At 33.4% G+C, this 17,106-nt stretch overlaps 1 protein-coding gene across 5 annotated transcripts; it reads left to right on the top strand.

Moving 5' to 3' along the window:
• Positions 1 to 333: 333 nt before the first annotated feature.
• Positions 334 to 16,112, top strand: LOC108830581 (probable LRR receptor-like serine/threonine-protein kinase At1g29720). Of its 5 annotated transcripts, XM_056991295.1 has the most exons (27): positions 334 to 846; positions 931 to 1,002; positions 1,660 to 1,731; positions 1,822 to 1,893; positions 1,953 to 2,024; positions 2,106 to 2,177; positions 2,823 to 2,894; positions 2,980 to 3,051; positions 3,133 to 3,198; positions 3,288 to 3,359; positions 10,394 to 10,462; positions 10,635 to 10,703; positions 10,801 to 10,851; positions 10,953 to 10,994; positions 11,115 to 11,158; positions 11,474 to 11,859; positions 11,951 to 12,149; positions 12,245 to 12,265; positions 12,364 to 12,501; positions 12,599 to 12,708; positions 12,802 to 13,012; positions 13,217 to 13,448; positions 13,517 to 13,667; positions 13,745 to 14,030; positions 14,948 to 15,008; positions 15,095 to 15,176; positions 15,694 to 16,107. In XM_056991295.1, the coding sequence occupies exons 1-25, from the start codon at positions 581 to 583 to the stop codon at positions 14,953 to 14,955; spliced, it is 2,925 nt and encodes a 974-aa protein (XP_056847275.1). In that variant the 5' UTR covers positions 334 to 580; the 3' UTR covers positions 14,956 to 15,008; positions 15,095 to 15,176; positions 15,694 to 16,107. The 5 variants fall into 5 exon arrangements, with proteins under 5 accessions (XP_056847275.1, XP_056847274.1, XP_056847272.1 ...); XM_056991294.1 differs by having other exon boundaries at positions 15,095 to 16,112; XM_056991292.1 differs by lacking the exons at positions 14,948 to 15,008; positions 15,095 to 15,176; positions 15,694 to 16,107 and having other exon boundaries at positions 335 to 846; positions 10,403 to 10,462; positions 13,745 to 14,371.
• The last annotated feature ends 994 nt before the right edge of the window (positions 16,113 to 17,106 follow it).

Here is a 17,106-nt window from a genome sequence, read left to right as displayed (position 1 = left end):
TGAATAGAAAAACACTGAAATTGTTATGTATCGAATTTGTATACAATTATACTAGTAATTCGTCGAGAATGCCATCAACTCTCTAGATATACCAATATGGAATTGAGTAAATAAACTTCTTACGTTTATAAGTAACTAACTTAACAACAATAAAGGTACTAAAGTTAGTTAGTTGGTAAGTAAAATATCCAATTTAAAGATTTTTTCAGAACTGAAGCATTTTAAGAATTTTTTTTTGTAACAGAGCACAAACACACACACAAGGAGACATGGAACATCAAGCATTCATGAATATCCCTATTCAGCTCTAAAACTTCTGACATTAACATTTACGTCTCTACTTTCTCTACACAACCCAATAAAACCTTTACAAAAATATCAATAACAATATTATACATGTTATATAAGTAACTATTGAACCGCTTGCTAATGAGAACATTGTGATTAACCAACCAAATACACTCAAAGAATCAACGAGATGTCGATCTTCTTCTCGATTCTTATTCTCTTATCTGTCATCATTACATGCTTCCTCACAACTTTATCAACATCGGTCGCTTCGCAATCTCTTCATAGATGAATGTATGAGAAAACCGCCAATCAATATACGTATGTTTTATATATAACCAATGTTTTTTCATATTCTACTGCAGTGAACGCGCTAAAGGAAATAGCTACTACACTTGGTATTAAAAGATTGAACTTGAGTGCTGGAGATCCTTGCAACGTACGAACTTTAATGATCATTCAAGAAAAACAGGGCGTTATTGCGAATTCTGCTAAAAATAACAGCATTGTCTGTGATTGTAGCTTCAACAGCAACACGACTTGTCATATTAAAGTCATGTGAGTGTTATCCTGTCTCTTCTACTCTTTAGAGCTCAATATTTTTCTCAGTTTAAACAATTTTTTATAATTTGACGAATACAGAGAAGTCAAGACCCTTAATCTTCCAGGGAAACTTCCACCCCAGTTGGCCAAGCTCCGATATCTCCAAAAGATGTAAAGATGGTTTATTGGATCATGCACAGTTTTATTTTGAATCTTTAGATTTTTAATTGTTTTATATCAAACAATGAAACCCAATTTCGTTTTTAATCGAACTCCCCTGCTTTATGAAGCTATGAGTTGAAGCTGGGGTTTCTGAGTATTGAACCAAGAAATTTTTTTTTTTTTTTGAAACTGTATTGAACCAAGAATTTAACCGAAACATAATATGAATATTGCATAATTTCAAAGTAAGGTTGTTTTAAAATAAACATTTTCAAAAGGTGTATGTATTATTGGATCTAGTATCAGTTATTTTTTTAAAATACTTTAAATTCTAGAGTTATTCGTTTACATTGATTTCTTAGTTCCATTAAATGTTAGTGTTAATGTTATGTAGATTTCATGGAACAGTCATTCTATAGAAATTTCAACGAAAATGTGAAAAACCAAATCCGAGCTTTTATGCTATTATTTGGATAGAAGAATTCTTTCAGATCTCATAAAATCCTTACAATAATAATGTAAATATTTAACTTATGTGTTCATTTTAATTCTTCTAAACTCAATTATTGAAAGATACTTGCTTGAGCTTCAGAGGCGAAAATGTTTTAAGCCTTTAACAAAATATGTGAGGGGAGAGACTAAGCGATTATATGCTCTTCTTTGCAGCGACCTGTGCCTAAATTATCTCTCGGGTACAATTCCAATGGAGTGGGCTTCATTGCAATACCTCACTTCCATGTTAGCCCTCTCAGTGCCAATGAAAACATACATTTTATTTTACAGCTCATACACTTGTTCTTTAAAATAGCTGTCTTTTTTCTTCTGCAGCTCTGTCTGCGCTAATCGTTTAACTGGGAATCTACCACGTGGGTTGCAAAACTTCAAGAATCTGACATACTTGTACGTCTCAATGTGTTCCCTTTAGTTTTAGCTACACCTAATGCTGAAAACGTTTTCAGATCTGTTGAAGCAAACCAGTTCTCCGGCACCATTCCTGATGAGCTCGGTAATGTGACCAGCCTAACCACATTGTAAGACCCTTTAGTTTGCGTCTAATATTTTTATAACCACAATAATATTTGATTTCACGGAAAGAAATCGGGGTTTTGCAGACATCTTGCGTCCAATAATTTTACGGGAAGCCTTCCTAGCACTCTCGCCAGACTAGTCAACCTTGAAGACGTGTACGTTAATTTTACTACTTTGAATCAGATTTTTTTATCGGAATGTTTATATAGACTATCTTCACCCAATTCCCGCTATTTCCTTGCTTCAAAATAGAGTAATTCTAAAATTCTGAGCTTTTCCTCAACTTTTTTACTTGAAAAAGATTTTGCACATATATATGCTTTTTCAATTTAATTTATTATATATTTAAGAATTTTAATCTCAGCTTTACAAATTATACTCAGTTGATAGCAATATTTCCATAAAACCATAATGTTATCCTAATAAATAGATGTTTTATCAAAATAGAATTTAATAATGATGATTAAACAAAAATGTATTTCGTTTTTCTATAAGTATTTTCCAATTTACCTTTTGTTACCTCATTTTATATATTTATTATTGTATTTTGAAATTTTAATAAACTAATAATTATTTTCTGTAATAGTAATTCACTCCAAATTTATGTAGAACTAATGTTATTTATTACTTCATCTGAGATGAGATTTAGAGATTAATTTCTTCCAAAAGTGAGATTTACTATAGTGGTATCATCCCAGACTATTTTTGAAGATAGCCAAGAAAATCTATTAAAATAATTCGAGAAGATAAAATTATATAAGGCTCTAAACTAATTTGTATGTTCTCATTGTTGCACGCAGTAGGGTCTGTGATAATGATTTTACCGGCGTCATCCCAGAATTTATAGGCAACTGGTCTCGGCTCAGAAATCTGTAAGCTTGATCTTTGTCCTTCAATCACAAATTGTATCTGTCATTTTCTTACCATCTACTAATGTGTGTCGGTTATGATCAACAGACATCTATATGCTAGTGGACTGAAAGGACCTATTCCTGATGAAGTGGCCCGCCTAGAAAATCTCACTGAGCTGTTACTAACTACCATTAATAGATTAGCGAAAGGACCTTTGAAATTAGACTGATGGTTTTTAGTTGTTATATTTATGCACAGGAGTATCAGTGATACGACTGGGATTAACTCCTTTCCATATATATCGAGCAACGCCATTAAAAACCTGTGTGTATATTCCGCTGAACTTTTCTGTTTCTCGAGGCTATATTTTATTTTATACTTTTTTCAAACTAATATTTTTGTTTTTGTTTTAGGATCTTGAGGAATGTGAGTTTGTCTGGTTCCATCCCTTCCTACATATGGAATAAGACAGACTTAAAAACTCTGTAAGTTTTATTTGGTCTTTTAGGAATCAACAAATTTTATTCCAACTCAAAACTAATTAACTATTATAAATAGATAGCCCATAAACCATATATACTAGAAGTTTAAAAAAAATAAACTTCTAATGTGAAACATTCTATCACTTAATTAATATGTAAAAGATTTTTTAAGTTTGCAACTGATCATAACTATCTTAATTTGGTTCTTCAGTTTGATTGTCACAAATCTAAATATCTTTTTTTTGAACAACTACACAAATCTAAATATATAATTAGGGAGTGTACCCTTAATACAAGGTTTCTATATCATTAAAAAAACTTTATAATATATTATAACATATTTAAAATAATAATTAATATTGGATAATTTGGTGTGCTCATGTGTATCATGATACTTCTAATCATCTCCATCAGTGTTCTGTTTCGTCTCTCAACTAGTTCATTATGTTGTAGAGAATATGATGCAATTAAGTGTCACTTTTTCCCATGATTATCGCAGAACACTTAAAACTCCTCAGATGTAAATTCACCACCCATGTCTGTTCGAAAGGTTTTGATTGTAGATCCCTTTTCTTGTTCGACAAGGACCTTGAACTTCTTAAACTTATCGGATGGACCATATCTAGAGTTAATGGTCCTCAATCAATACCAATATGCATCTACTATTCGCCGCCGTTGGAGGTGAATTCAGTACACAAAGGTCTCCATGTATGAGCTCAAGTATATGTGTGGCACGATATGAAGTTGCTTGAGGAAAAAAATTGTCTTGTTTGCTTTCCTAGCAACCATGAAGCACACATTTCCTTTACAACAGATATTTTGGGTATGCCAAATGACTATCTATTTATTCATCATCGTCTTTACAATATCTATACAAAAATGCCCTAGCCTTGCATGCCACATCGCTAAATCACCAAGTTTCATGAGCTGTAGGCACTTAGTATTCTCAACTTCCATGACTACTTTGTATAGAGAATTCTTTGACCTATTTGCTTTCACCAGCAGATTGCCAGATCATACAGATTCAGATAATCTTCTCTCATTCTAACATTTTACATGTACTCTTGTTCTTGTCCGAGACTTATAATATTGCTTCTTAGATCGGGAATGAAGTATATGTCGGCCAATATCTTTTTTCTTTTGCCATCTTTTCTTATGAAGAGAATCAAGCCTTTTCATTTTATATCTATACGAGAATCATTGCCACGCCTTACTTTTCCTATGACCTTCTCGTCAATCTTAGAAATATAAAAATAATTTCCAGTCATGTGATTACTGGCTCTATTGTCAAAGTACCACACATTGTCTCCATCTGTGCATATCAAATTTGATTGGCGTTACGTTCTTTTCATGAGATACACCACCTTGTGTATCATCAATTCATCAGCTTCTTTTGTGTCTTCATTTTCATTTTCTTGTGTGTCTTGTAGTTTAAGCAATCTATCAGGACAAGCGGACACATATTGGCCTGTTTTGTCACATCCATACAACATTACTTTGCCTTTATCCCTTCCTTGTCTATAGCTTCTGTTCTTTTGGTTGCGGTAGAGTTCACGTCCTCTTCCTCTGATATGAAAGCTTCCACCTTGACCTCTTCCTCTACATAAGTCATAGTTTTCTTGGTAAGGGGATCGTCGTATTAGCATACACAATTTTGTTTTGATCGTCTTGTTGTTCTTCATCGTAGATTCTCTCCTCATATGCTTCCAATCTCCCTACAATATCTTCAAAGCGTGTGGTCTCAAGATTCAGGACTTGTTCAAGAGATGCAATTATATGTATGTGCCTCTTCCGTGGCAAGCTCTTAAGAAACTTCTTGACGAGTTTTTATTCTTTGATATTTGCTCCTAAGGCAGCTGGTTGGATAATTCTGAAAGTTTACCAACAAAGACATCGACGGTATCCGTTTCTTTCATCTTTATTTTATATATTAAAATCAGCCATTATGGTTTATAGCTTTGCTTCGTTTACCCTGTTAGCACCTACATGTCTTGCTGTTATTGTTTCCCACACTGTCTTTGAAGTTTCAAGATTCCCGACTTGTAGTATTAATGACTGATATATACTGAAATATAAGTGCTCTAGCCATATCATTCTTATCCATAATATGTACCTTCCTCTATAGTATCCCATAAATTATGCACCTTGAGTGCTACTTTCATTCTTATTGTTCGTACCGTGTAATTAGTTATAGTGAGCATTGGACAATATATAGACGAAGGACCATTCTCCTTTGCCTTGTTCGTTGCTACAACTAGATCGCCCATGTTTTGTCTTCATAGAAAAACAAGACTTCTCTCGCTTAATTTTTTTGTTGTAACTTGTTGAACGTTTTGTATCACCGAGGGTGCTTAATTCAATAGTTCTCTGATGCCAATTATTGAATTGAACGCGTTAGATTAAGAACAAAACAAAACACACACACCTTTATTGCTTTAGAAATCTAACTCAAAAACTAAAATTTCTTTTTGAGCAAATCTCTTAAGTTATGCCACATTTTGGCATCTCCTTATATAGTTAAAATAAACTCCTAAACTCTTTAATATTTTGATAAGTTCTAAGTATTTTACGTAATCATAATCCTTTTAGAAACAATAACTTGGCAAGATTAGGATAATTTATGACTCAAGCTATCTTCAAGCTTAGGTCAACAATACTATTTCTCCAACACTGAGAGAAATTTTGTTGCTCTTTGAAAATCAAAAAGACACCAAACGACAAAAAACAGCATCCAAGAGCAACATAATCGGGAGGGATGTCATTTAGAGTATCTCATAAATTAAATAGTAATAGTTCTGATAGATATAAATTACATAATGAAAATAATTATATTTAGCCTCTCAAAATATAAAAAGTGATAAAAGGGTTTCTAGTGGAGATAATGATACGTCCTGGGTCGGGACAGGATCACTCAATCGGTCTTAGGGATATGAACTCGCCAAAAGGGAGAACTGATGGGATGAACGGTGACACAAAGGGTTGCGGAAGGCCCAATGATACTACCAGAGGTGAACTCCGAAGAGAACTGATGGATTGAACGGTGACACAAAGGGTTGCGGAAGGCCCGATGATACTACCAGAGGTGCTTGATTGTCGCCTGATATGACTCACAGGTCCGACAAGGAAGCAAACTCGATCTGTTGCCGGATGTGACGCACCGGTCCAACGAGAAAGAGAGTGTTACTTGGAGCTAACCACACCAAGAACAAGAAAAGTGAGATACCCTCTCAAGGTTCCAAAAATAAACACTCAAAACTTATTTTATTTCATTGATCAAATGGTCTTTATATAATATGCAAGGCATACAAAAGGTTTAGTCAAAACCTAGAAACTTGTAATCTAATAAATATTAAAACTTGACCAAAGAACAAAGACCAAAGACCAAAGACCAAGACTTTGACCGAAAATGAGAATTTGTGGTCGCAAAACTCTTCGGCTGATCTCGTCCTTTTGCATGGTCGACGGGCTCTGGATTGCCGTCAGATTGATATATTATTTGACCATACCTTCTCGTTTCTCGTTGGGCCTTTCTTTCTTTGGGCTGAAGCATGTTCATAAACATATTTTCATAAATCGTCAAGCCCATCTCGTTTAAAACTCAAGCCCAAAAACCAAACTTTCTTGATTTGTTTCTGTTGCTGATTCAGGGCACATCATTCCCTCCTTCTTTAAAAAGATTTGCCCTCAAATATGTCTTTCTTTAGCTTAAGATAAAATGATCTCTTGGCTTTTCGTAGAACTTTTTTTTTTTTTTTAGAAAAGAAGATGAAAGGTAGAAGATGGATGAAGAAGATGGAAAGATGAGAAAAATGAACAGATAGTACCGATTGAGTGGCTCTGATACCACTTGATACGTCCTGGGTCGGGACAGGATCACTCAATCGGTCTTAGGGATATGAACTCGCCAAAAGGGAGAACTGATGGGATGAACGGTGACACAAAGGGTTGCGGAAGGCCCAATGATACTACCAGAGGTGAACTCCGAAGAGAACTGATGGATTGAACGGTGACACAAAAGGTTGCGGAAGGCCCGATGATACTACCAGAGGTGCTTGATTGTCGCCTGATATGACTCACAGGTCCGACAAGGAAGCAAACTCGATCTGTTGCCGGATGTGACGCACCGGTCCAACGAGAAAGAGAGTGTTACTTGGAGCTAACCACACCAAGAACAAGAAAAGTGAGATACCCTCTCAAGGTTCCAAAAATAAACACTCAAAACTTATTTTATTTCATTGATCAAATGGCCTTTATATAATAGGCAAGGCATACAAAAGGTTTAGTCAAAACCTAGAAACTTGTAATCTAATAAATATTAAAACTTGACCAAAGAACAAAGACCAAAGACCAAAGACCAAGACTTTGACCGAAAATGAGAATTTGTGGTCGCAAAACTCTTCGGCTGATCTCGTCCTTTTGCATGGTCGACGGGCTCTGGATTGCCGTCAGATTGATATATTATTTGACCATACCTTCTCGTTTCTCGTTAGGCTTTTCTTTCTTTGAGCTGAAGCATGTTCATAAACATATTTTCATAAATCGTCAAGCCCATTTCGTTTAAAACTCAAGCCCAAAAACCAAACTTTCTTGATTTGTTTCTGTTGCTGATTCAGGGCACATCAGATAAGTTCTCCAATAAAAATAGGTTCTCAGAAATTCATGATCTCACAACTTTTTTAAAGCTAAATATCATGGTAGATACTAGTGGTGGGCATGCTCTTATACGCCTACACATGTGGGAATAGTAGCAAACCGCATAGATAATTCATTTTCAGACAAAAAAGGCTCTAAACGACCATTACCCTCACATGCCAACTGTGTAAACACTATCATGCTTGATTCCTGAAAGTGAGTTTTTTCATCCTTAATCAAGTCCTTCATCCATCTTGGTGGTCCACCCGCCGCATAGAATTTTGGGAAAAACTCATTCAAGACACTCTTTGCAATCAAAGAAACCACACCCATTACCTGACCTTGGAGTCACCTCCAGTTTCCAATACCCCTCCAAATATTTAGTTTTGGCTCATCAGATCACTTACTCTGAGGTCAAGATTGAAAAGAGTAGGCTTCCACAATGGCATACAGTAAATTCCCTTAAACAACCACCAGTCCATCCATACATTAGTTCTTTCACCTGAAGTATAGATATTCTCAGTCCTTTAATAAGCAGCTCTAGTCCAAACAAATCACTACGCCACGCATAAGACAGCCGGAATCCCAGTTTGGCCTCCAAAATCGATAGGATAGTAAATATTTTAATAACTCGTGCACCCAAACAATCTAATAAAGTTAGGTATTGTCACACTTGTTGGCCAAAGTAGCTGATTCAACTCTTCCAAATCTCGAAATCTTAATCCTCCTAGAAACTTTTCAAAACGATATTTATTTTGCAGCATCCATATACTATGTACGATCAATCAAAACGATATTTATTTTGCAGCATCCATATACTATGTACGATCAATTAAGAAAGATAATGTACAGATAAAATAAAAGATGAAAACAAAAGTTTGACAAGCAATTCTATAAGTACAAGAAATATTATACGTCTATAATCATAAAAGATATAATAAATTTAATACATTTATTTTCTATATATTTTAAATCTGTAATAAATTTAAATTTATTCATAAATATATTATTATTTTATATTTGAAGTTATGTTTATTATTTCAATTACATAAACATCATTTTATATTTATTATTAAATTATCATTACTTACCTGTTCTTCATTACATTTTAATTAACTTATACTAAACTGAATTCACACACTTACAAACTTATGTTACTATAAACATAAGCTATATAAAATGTAATGTGAAAATAGATAAGGCAATTTTATAGAGAGAGGAAGCTAAGAATTGAAAGATCAAAGGTTTGATCTTAAAATCTGGTAACATGTTCTTGAGGTCAACTCGGAAACAAAAATGATAGGTCGTGAATACTCTTCGCAGTGATTTGCAAAAGCTCTTCTAAAAACCTTCTAAAACTTTATTTATCAAATCATGTCGTTTACTGAAACGAAAGCCATTATTTATACTATTCGACAAAGGAAAAAGCTTAAACCAAAAAGGAAAATTAACACAAGCAAAGCCTGAAACACAAAAGCCCACGGTAATGGCGGCGAAGATGATGATACGGTGCATCAGGTTCCCCCCAGTTGAGAAGGATTCATCCGCAAATTTGGAGCCTCGTTATCATCATGGTAAATTGACAAGTGCTTGACGTTAAAGACATTGGAAGTGCACAAATGAGGTGGAAGTTGGACCTTATAGGCATTCGGATTGATACGTTCGAGAATCTCACAAGGACCCACTTTCTTCGACTTAAGCTTGTTGTAATCACGAAGTGGGAGTCGTTCTATTGTCAAGTAGACCCAAACCATATCCCCTGGTTCAAAGACGACCTATGGATGTTTTTTTATCTTCTGAAGCTTTGTATTTGACTGCTGCATCTTCTAAGTTCGACTGAGCTTGTTGATGTAACTGTTGGAGATCGGTGACAAAGTCCACATCCTCCCGTGATGCCTCGGATGATCTGGTGTTGTGGCCAAATCCAAAGGACACCGTGGAATCACACCATAAAAGATATGAAAAGGAGAGAAAACCAGGCTGCAATTTAAAGGATGGTTATGCGCAAACTCAGCTTATGAGAGTTTTGCGTGCCATCTCCTGACATTTTTCCGACAAGACACCGGAGAAGATTTCCAAGTGACCGGTTGGTTACTTCTGTTTTTCCATCAATGAGCTTTAGTTAATATAATATTTATTATAAAAAAGAAATAATTAATAAATTAAAAAAGAATATGAAATAAGCTGTTAAATATTATATATTTTCATTTAGATTCAGCCATGGAAGTCTAAGAATCACTTATCTAGTGTGTAATTAAGCACATAAAAACCTTTTGTAAGAGCGGCGTGCAATATAGGATGAAAGGATATATAAAAAAACTACAGTCTCTAATATGTTTAAACATATACAGATATACTGAATTTTTATCTATACATCTGTGTTCGTACCAAATAATATTTAAGAGTTTGCGCAGAGATTTATCGTTTAACAAGTTGACTGGTGAAGTTGAAGTAGTAAAAGCACCCAAAAATACGTAAGTATTACTAGTATCCAAGATTAAATATTTTAAAGTGCTAAATATTTTTATTGTCTGAAAACCTAAACTGTTTTAAGAATATAATTTGAAAGAATCAGCAATTTTGTTTAATTAACATTTTAAAAGTTTTTTTACTTGTTCTAATTATCATTTCGACATGTCTTTCCAGCTATTTGACTGGAAATATGCTATCGGGAAACATCAGTTCTGGTGTTTTCCTCAACGACAAATCGAATATGTACGTTTCAAGTCTTTTCTTGTTTGTTGGCTTCCAAAATTTGTCTTTATGCCAATTAATGTTCTTCTTGGTTTCTACTTGTGGTGAACATCCGCAGTGATCTTTCTTACAACAATTTCTCGTTACCATCTAGCTGCCAAGAAAAGAGGTATGAGCATGCATGGAATCTTGGTATAGGGGTCCAACATGCTAATATCTTGTATATGTGATGTCACCTCATGTTTTGTTTATTTATTATTTTTTAAACAGTGATATTAACACATACCGAAGCTCGAATTGGAAGGATAATTTGTAAGAAGAATGATTTACATATATAGTTTCTCTTGGTTTGAATACTGTAAGAATCTGGAAATGGTTTGATTGTTTGTATCATATGAAATACCTAAATATTTTGATCATCTTGTCATACAGAAGTGGGATGCTTCCATGTGCTGGTCCAATCAAGTGCCTGGGCTGTAAGTAACCATTAAGCCATGTTAATTAATCTCTAACATTGATTAGCTAGAGTTGGGTATTCATAACTTATAGAATTACCTGACTCGCACCAACATCCAAAAGTACTATCTATATTATGGCATTATAATTATGTATTTTTTTTGTTACAAAGTTGTTCACATAATTATGTAAATATAAGTACATAAACTCTAAACAAAAAGAACATCTTAGAGAAAATTAATAATGTGTATAATATAGTTCTTTTGAAAATCATGTTTCAAACTTTTTTGCAGTATTGTTTATCTACTAAATGTGATTCTCATTGTTGATTGTAGATCAACGATCATTACATATTAACTGTGGTGGAGAAAGTGTGAATATAATAAACTCTTTGGGTAAAATCAATTATCAACCTGATAATAATGAGACGACTACGGCCTCAACAAATCAGCACTCGATAAATTGGGGAGTCAGCAACACAGGTGACTTTACCGATGATGGAAGCGATGATGACACGTACATCATTTCAACTGATTCAACATTATCTGGAGAACATTCTGATCTTTATAAGACTGCACGTCGATCTGCCCTCTCTCTTGTTTATTATGCATTTTGCTTGGAGAATGAAACCTACAATGTAAACCTTCATTTCATGGAGATTCAGTTTACAGAAGAACTATACATTAGTCTCGGTAGGCGCATTTTTGATGTGTATATCCAGGTGAAGCATCATAACTTGCTTCATATTTTTGTTCTTTAATCTTTCTTGAAAATAAGTTGCATGGAAGATTGAAGTTTATTTGCACTTGTAGGGAAAATTGTTCTTGAGAGATTTTAACATCAAAGAGGAGGCTAATGGGACTATGAAGCCTATAGTTCAAGAACTGAAAGATGTTAATGTGACCAATCATGTGTTAGAGATTCGGTTGTATTGGGCCGGGAAAGGGACAACCCTCATTCCCAACAGAGGATATTATGGTCCTCTTATCTCGGCAATTTCATTATGCCACAGTAAGAACACTTGTCCATTGCTTCAGAAAACTTCATATTATTGATGCTAGTTGTGGCCGCATGGCGATAATATGGTCCATCTTTCAAAATTTCAGGCCAGGAGCGGCGATGTGGAGGTCCAAAATAAAAATAGAAATATACTATTTTGCTAAAAACACATTTATATAGCTGGGTAACAATCATGATATTCACATCTTCAGTGTTTCATTTGCAGTGGAGAAAACAAAACATCACTCTAGTTATCCCATGATTTTGGGGGCAATAGGTGGCTTGGTAACAATTCTTTTCTTGTCTTTGGGGATATATGCAGCTCGAAAAAAATACATAGAAGACAAGAGCATAAAAGAAAGAGGTATCAAAGTTTACAAAGTGTATAATGAATCCATTCATTCGTTGTTATATGCCCATAGAAGTACTGATGAATTTTCTTTGGAACCTGATCTTCATAGCTCAGTGTCTACAAACAGTTTGTTTTACGTGGAGACAATTACAAGCTGCAACAAACAATTTTGATCAAGCTAATAAACTTGGAGAAGGGGGTTTTGGATCCGTATTCAAAGTATGTTATATATAGATGCCAAGTTCTCAAACATATTTTGTGTTATATCAAAGCAGTTAAACAAAACATGCTGATATAAGAAACTTATTGCAGGGAGAACTATCAAATGGAACTATGATAGCAGTCAAGCAGCTTTCTTCTGATTCATCCCAAGGAAATAGTGAATTTGTTAATGAGATAGGCATGATTTCAGGTCTGAATCATCCAAACCTTGTCAAGCTTTATGGATGTTGTGTTGAGAAGAATCAGTTGCTTCTCGTGTACGAGTACATGGAAAAGAACTCCCTTGCTCTTGCGCTTTATGGTAAATAAAAGGCATTCATACTTTCTTTTAATAATATGCATTATATGGATATTAAAAGAAATCATCACTAGAATACCTATATAATTAATCTTTCTTTGTGGAATAATTTTTTTTTTAGCCTACTTCAAGAATGTACTGTGTATATGCATATATGTGATGTGATGTTGATATCATTATTTTTGTGCTTTACATTTCTAATTCTAGGAAAGAGCTCCCATAAATTGAACTGGTCAACAAGACAAAAGATATGTGTTGGAATTGCAAGAGGCCTTGAGTTCCTGCACTATGGATCTACGATCAAGATGGTTCACCGTGACATAAAAACCACTAATGTGCTTCTAGACACTGACTTTAATGCAAAGATATCCGATTTTGGATTGGCTAGGCTCCATGACGAAGAACACAGTCACATTAGCACCAAAATTGCTGGAACTATGTAAGAGTATATTGCAAAACAAAAACAAGAACTTCTATTATAGCTTAGTCTTGGTTTATATTATGCAGCGGATATATGGCTCCCGAGTATGCACTATGGGGTCAATTAACAGAGAAAGCAGATGTGTACAGCTTTGGTATTGTGGCAATGGAGATTGTTAGTGGGAGAAGTACTGTGAAGAAGAAAGGAAGTGCCGATGACATCCCGCTTATAAATTGGGTAACCATGGAGATTTTATTTGGCCTAGTTGAGTCATGTTTTACATTGAATCTTTGTGTTTTTAACATTAATTATAGGTGCTGACACTGGAAAAGAGAGGAGACATAATGGAGGTCATTGATCCGATCCTCGAAGGTGATTTTAAAAGTGAAGAAGCAGTGAGAATGATCAAAGTTGCTCTCGTTTGCACAAATTCAACTCTTTCATTAAGGCCAACAATGTCAGAGGCCGTGCAAATGCTTGAGGGAGAGCTCGATATAACAAGTGTTATGCCAGATCATGGTTTATTTGGACATAACTTGAGCATCTCAAAACTAGTGGATATAGATACTACGACACATGGTAGTTCGAGCACTACAACTGGTATGACTGATCTAGAAATGAAATCCTTTGTTTCTAGTAATGATCTATATCCACTAAACCCAGAATCCACAATCGTTAAATCCTAAGCCACAAAGAGGTGGTGTGATATATGGTACTGTCATCATTTTATACACTGAAAACTATCGTTCTTATATAGTATTTCTTTCACAATCACATCTCTTATATCTACTAAGAGAATGTACGCACAAGGTTTTATTTGTTGCCGAGGGGGTGAGGGTTATGACATTTACAATTTTAAAAATAGAATGTCAATTGTGATGCAACACATTTTGTCTTTCTAATTACGACACATCTCATTTGAATCACACTTTTTCATGTTATTTGTCTTTTATGTCATTTTCTAATTCTTTCTAACTAAAATATATCTCTTATATACTAAAGCATAAGTCACTTGACAAAAACAAAATTGACACATAAGCAATATTTTACAAAAAGAAATCTATAAACAGTTTTTTCTACATATTTTTTATCAACTAATTTATGTACATGACCAATCAAACTAGAACTCATTAATCCTCTATATACTAAAGCACAAGTTACATAACAACCAAATTTTTGACACATGTCAAAACTTTACAAAAAAATTAAAAATCTATATAAACAAAAAATCATGAAAAATCCCACGTATTTATTCTATTTTTTGTTCAGCAAAAAAGGGAAGTTACAAAATCTGATTTAGTAACTGCTTATATATTGATAAAAAACTGCTTATATGTTCTTCATCACAACCAAAAACTGCTTATCGATCTAATTGTTTTCTTCACACAGTTTTCATTAAGTTTTCAATTATTTGCTATTAAATTGTCGTTGATGCATTTGTCGTTGATGCATTTGTCGTTGATGTAACAAGTGAAAACTTTATTTTTATATATTTGTTGATCTCACTGCTAAAATAGAAGAATAAACACAGAGATTTCGACAATGACATCAAAAGTCAAACCACAATCTATAGCAATGGTAAATGATTTAAATTACATAATCAAATTCAAATAGATTTAAAATTTTGCAGAGAAACTAATCATGTCTTATGCTATGTGTTATAGAAACGAAGTCGCAATTTCTACTAACAGTTTTCAACATTCTCCAATATGCATGGAAAGCAATGGCTAAATCATATCATCAATGGTATGTAAATTCACTCTGTCATAATTCAACTAATTCATGTGTTTGGTTTTAGCTACCAAATCAATTTGATATCTTAACTCTAAGTATCTCAAGATTTAGTTATGGTGAGAAATCTTCTTTGAAAATAATTTAAATTATATCTACTATTTGTTATCCGGACATATAATATCACTGGTGAATAGTAGATCAAATAAAATATTTTCAATATATTTTATATTTTTAAATATTTTTGGATAATATTATCTACATGAATTATTGTTTTACCCTTGCTCCTCCTCTTTAAAATTTTGGAATTTGAAAAACTGCTATTCAAATTTATAGAATATTTGGCCAAAGAATAATTTATTTTGATTAAGAACTATGATAGTAAATAATTTTAAATACAGTCAAATAGACTCATGCGCAACATGGGCAATAATACTAGTTTTTTTGTTAAAAAGAAGCCAATCAGAAAATTAAATGCAAGAAAAATAGTAATAACAAAAAAACAGTTTTTAAATATATTTTTGTTTTTTAGATCCCTAAATTATCTCTGAGCACGACTACAACTTTCACGTTATAACTTCCATGACACAAAATCAAACGGTATCATCTTCTATATAAATTCCAATAACTTATTTTTCTATTTGCTTTTCTCTTTCGTGTCCGTGTTTCACAAATTTCATTTTTTTTTTGAAATTGACAATTTTCATATTCTTCATCAAAGTTCTCACAGTTTTCAATGCATCAAAGAAAATCAATACAGGTATGTGACTACTCTATTTATATTTGTTTTATAATTTGCTGGATATTTGATTCTTTTAGCTTGATTTAGATCGAAGATGTCACTTAAATATACCGTTGTTTCAATGTTTATTTCTTCAAAAAATGGAAAATCAAAGCACTGTTTGCAAGTGAGGTAAAAATAAGTATATTAAATCTACTATATAAAACTGGCTATTTACAAATCAACTTTTATTGCTTTCTTTAGAAATTAAATATGTCAATCAAAAATATAAATTTATTGGAAGTTAATAAACTGTTTGCATGTTTTGAAATGTGTTAAGAACCCATATATATGCAATATTTATAGATTTATCACTTATCAGGCACACATATAAAGTAGAATAATAAATGTGGTTTTAGTACATTGTTAACCTGAAAAATGTAGTGTTAATATATCTAAGTTTAATAAATTTTTTACATGTACCCAAACACTAGTCTCTCAACTAAATCTAAATACGGGACCAAATTTATTTCTCTGTCAACTCAATTTCACTTTCCCAACTCAACCCTAGTTCCGCCAAAAGTAAAAAAAAATGATATCCAATTCTGTGTTTATTTGTGAACTCCCACGAATCCTCCACCAAATCTGTACGACAATCTGGTTTTAGGGTTATCCCATCGGCCGTCAATGAGTCTTTCTGTTGTGTTGCATATTGATTGGATTCAGCTTAGATATGATTGATGAAACCAATCTCCATACCGGAGGTAAAAAAATAGTCTGATATATGACGCGTAATTGTCGAAGTTTATACACAAATACGATCTCAAATTGATCTTTTTCGTTTTGGGAGTTTTCGTTAGATAACACAAACCCTAACGGAAAGTTCTAGACGAAATCAAGAGGAGCTTGAGAGGTGGGTATGAAATCAAGAAGGAAATGAGAGTTCGAGAAAAACTGAAACTAGACTGAGTTTGTTGTTTCTCGAAATCAAGGTAAGATTCTTTTTTGTTTTATTCTTTGTTTTATTCACTTGTGATTTAGTGTTCTGATAAATTGAGGAAAACATATTTGAGTCTAGTTTGTTTGATGTGTTATGTGCATTTTTCTATGGAAATATGAACTATATTTTGGTTGATATTATTGTATTGTATTGTTTGCTATTAAAAACGTGGTTGATTTCTTTGTTTTTTTTTGACTTATTGTTCGGTTGTTGTTTGATTTTGT

This window comes from Raphanus sativus, chromosome 7, assembly GCF_000801105.2.
Source record: "Raphanus sativus cultivar WK10039 chromosome 7, ASM80110v3, whole genome shotgun sequence".
Lineage (NCBI taxonomy): Eukaryota > Viridiplantae > Streptophyta > Magnoliopsida > Brassicales > Brassicaceae > Raphanus > Raphanus sativus.
Note: the sequence above shows the minus strand (reverse complement) of the source record. Positions and strands in the feature narration are given on the sequence as shown.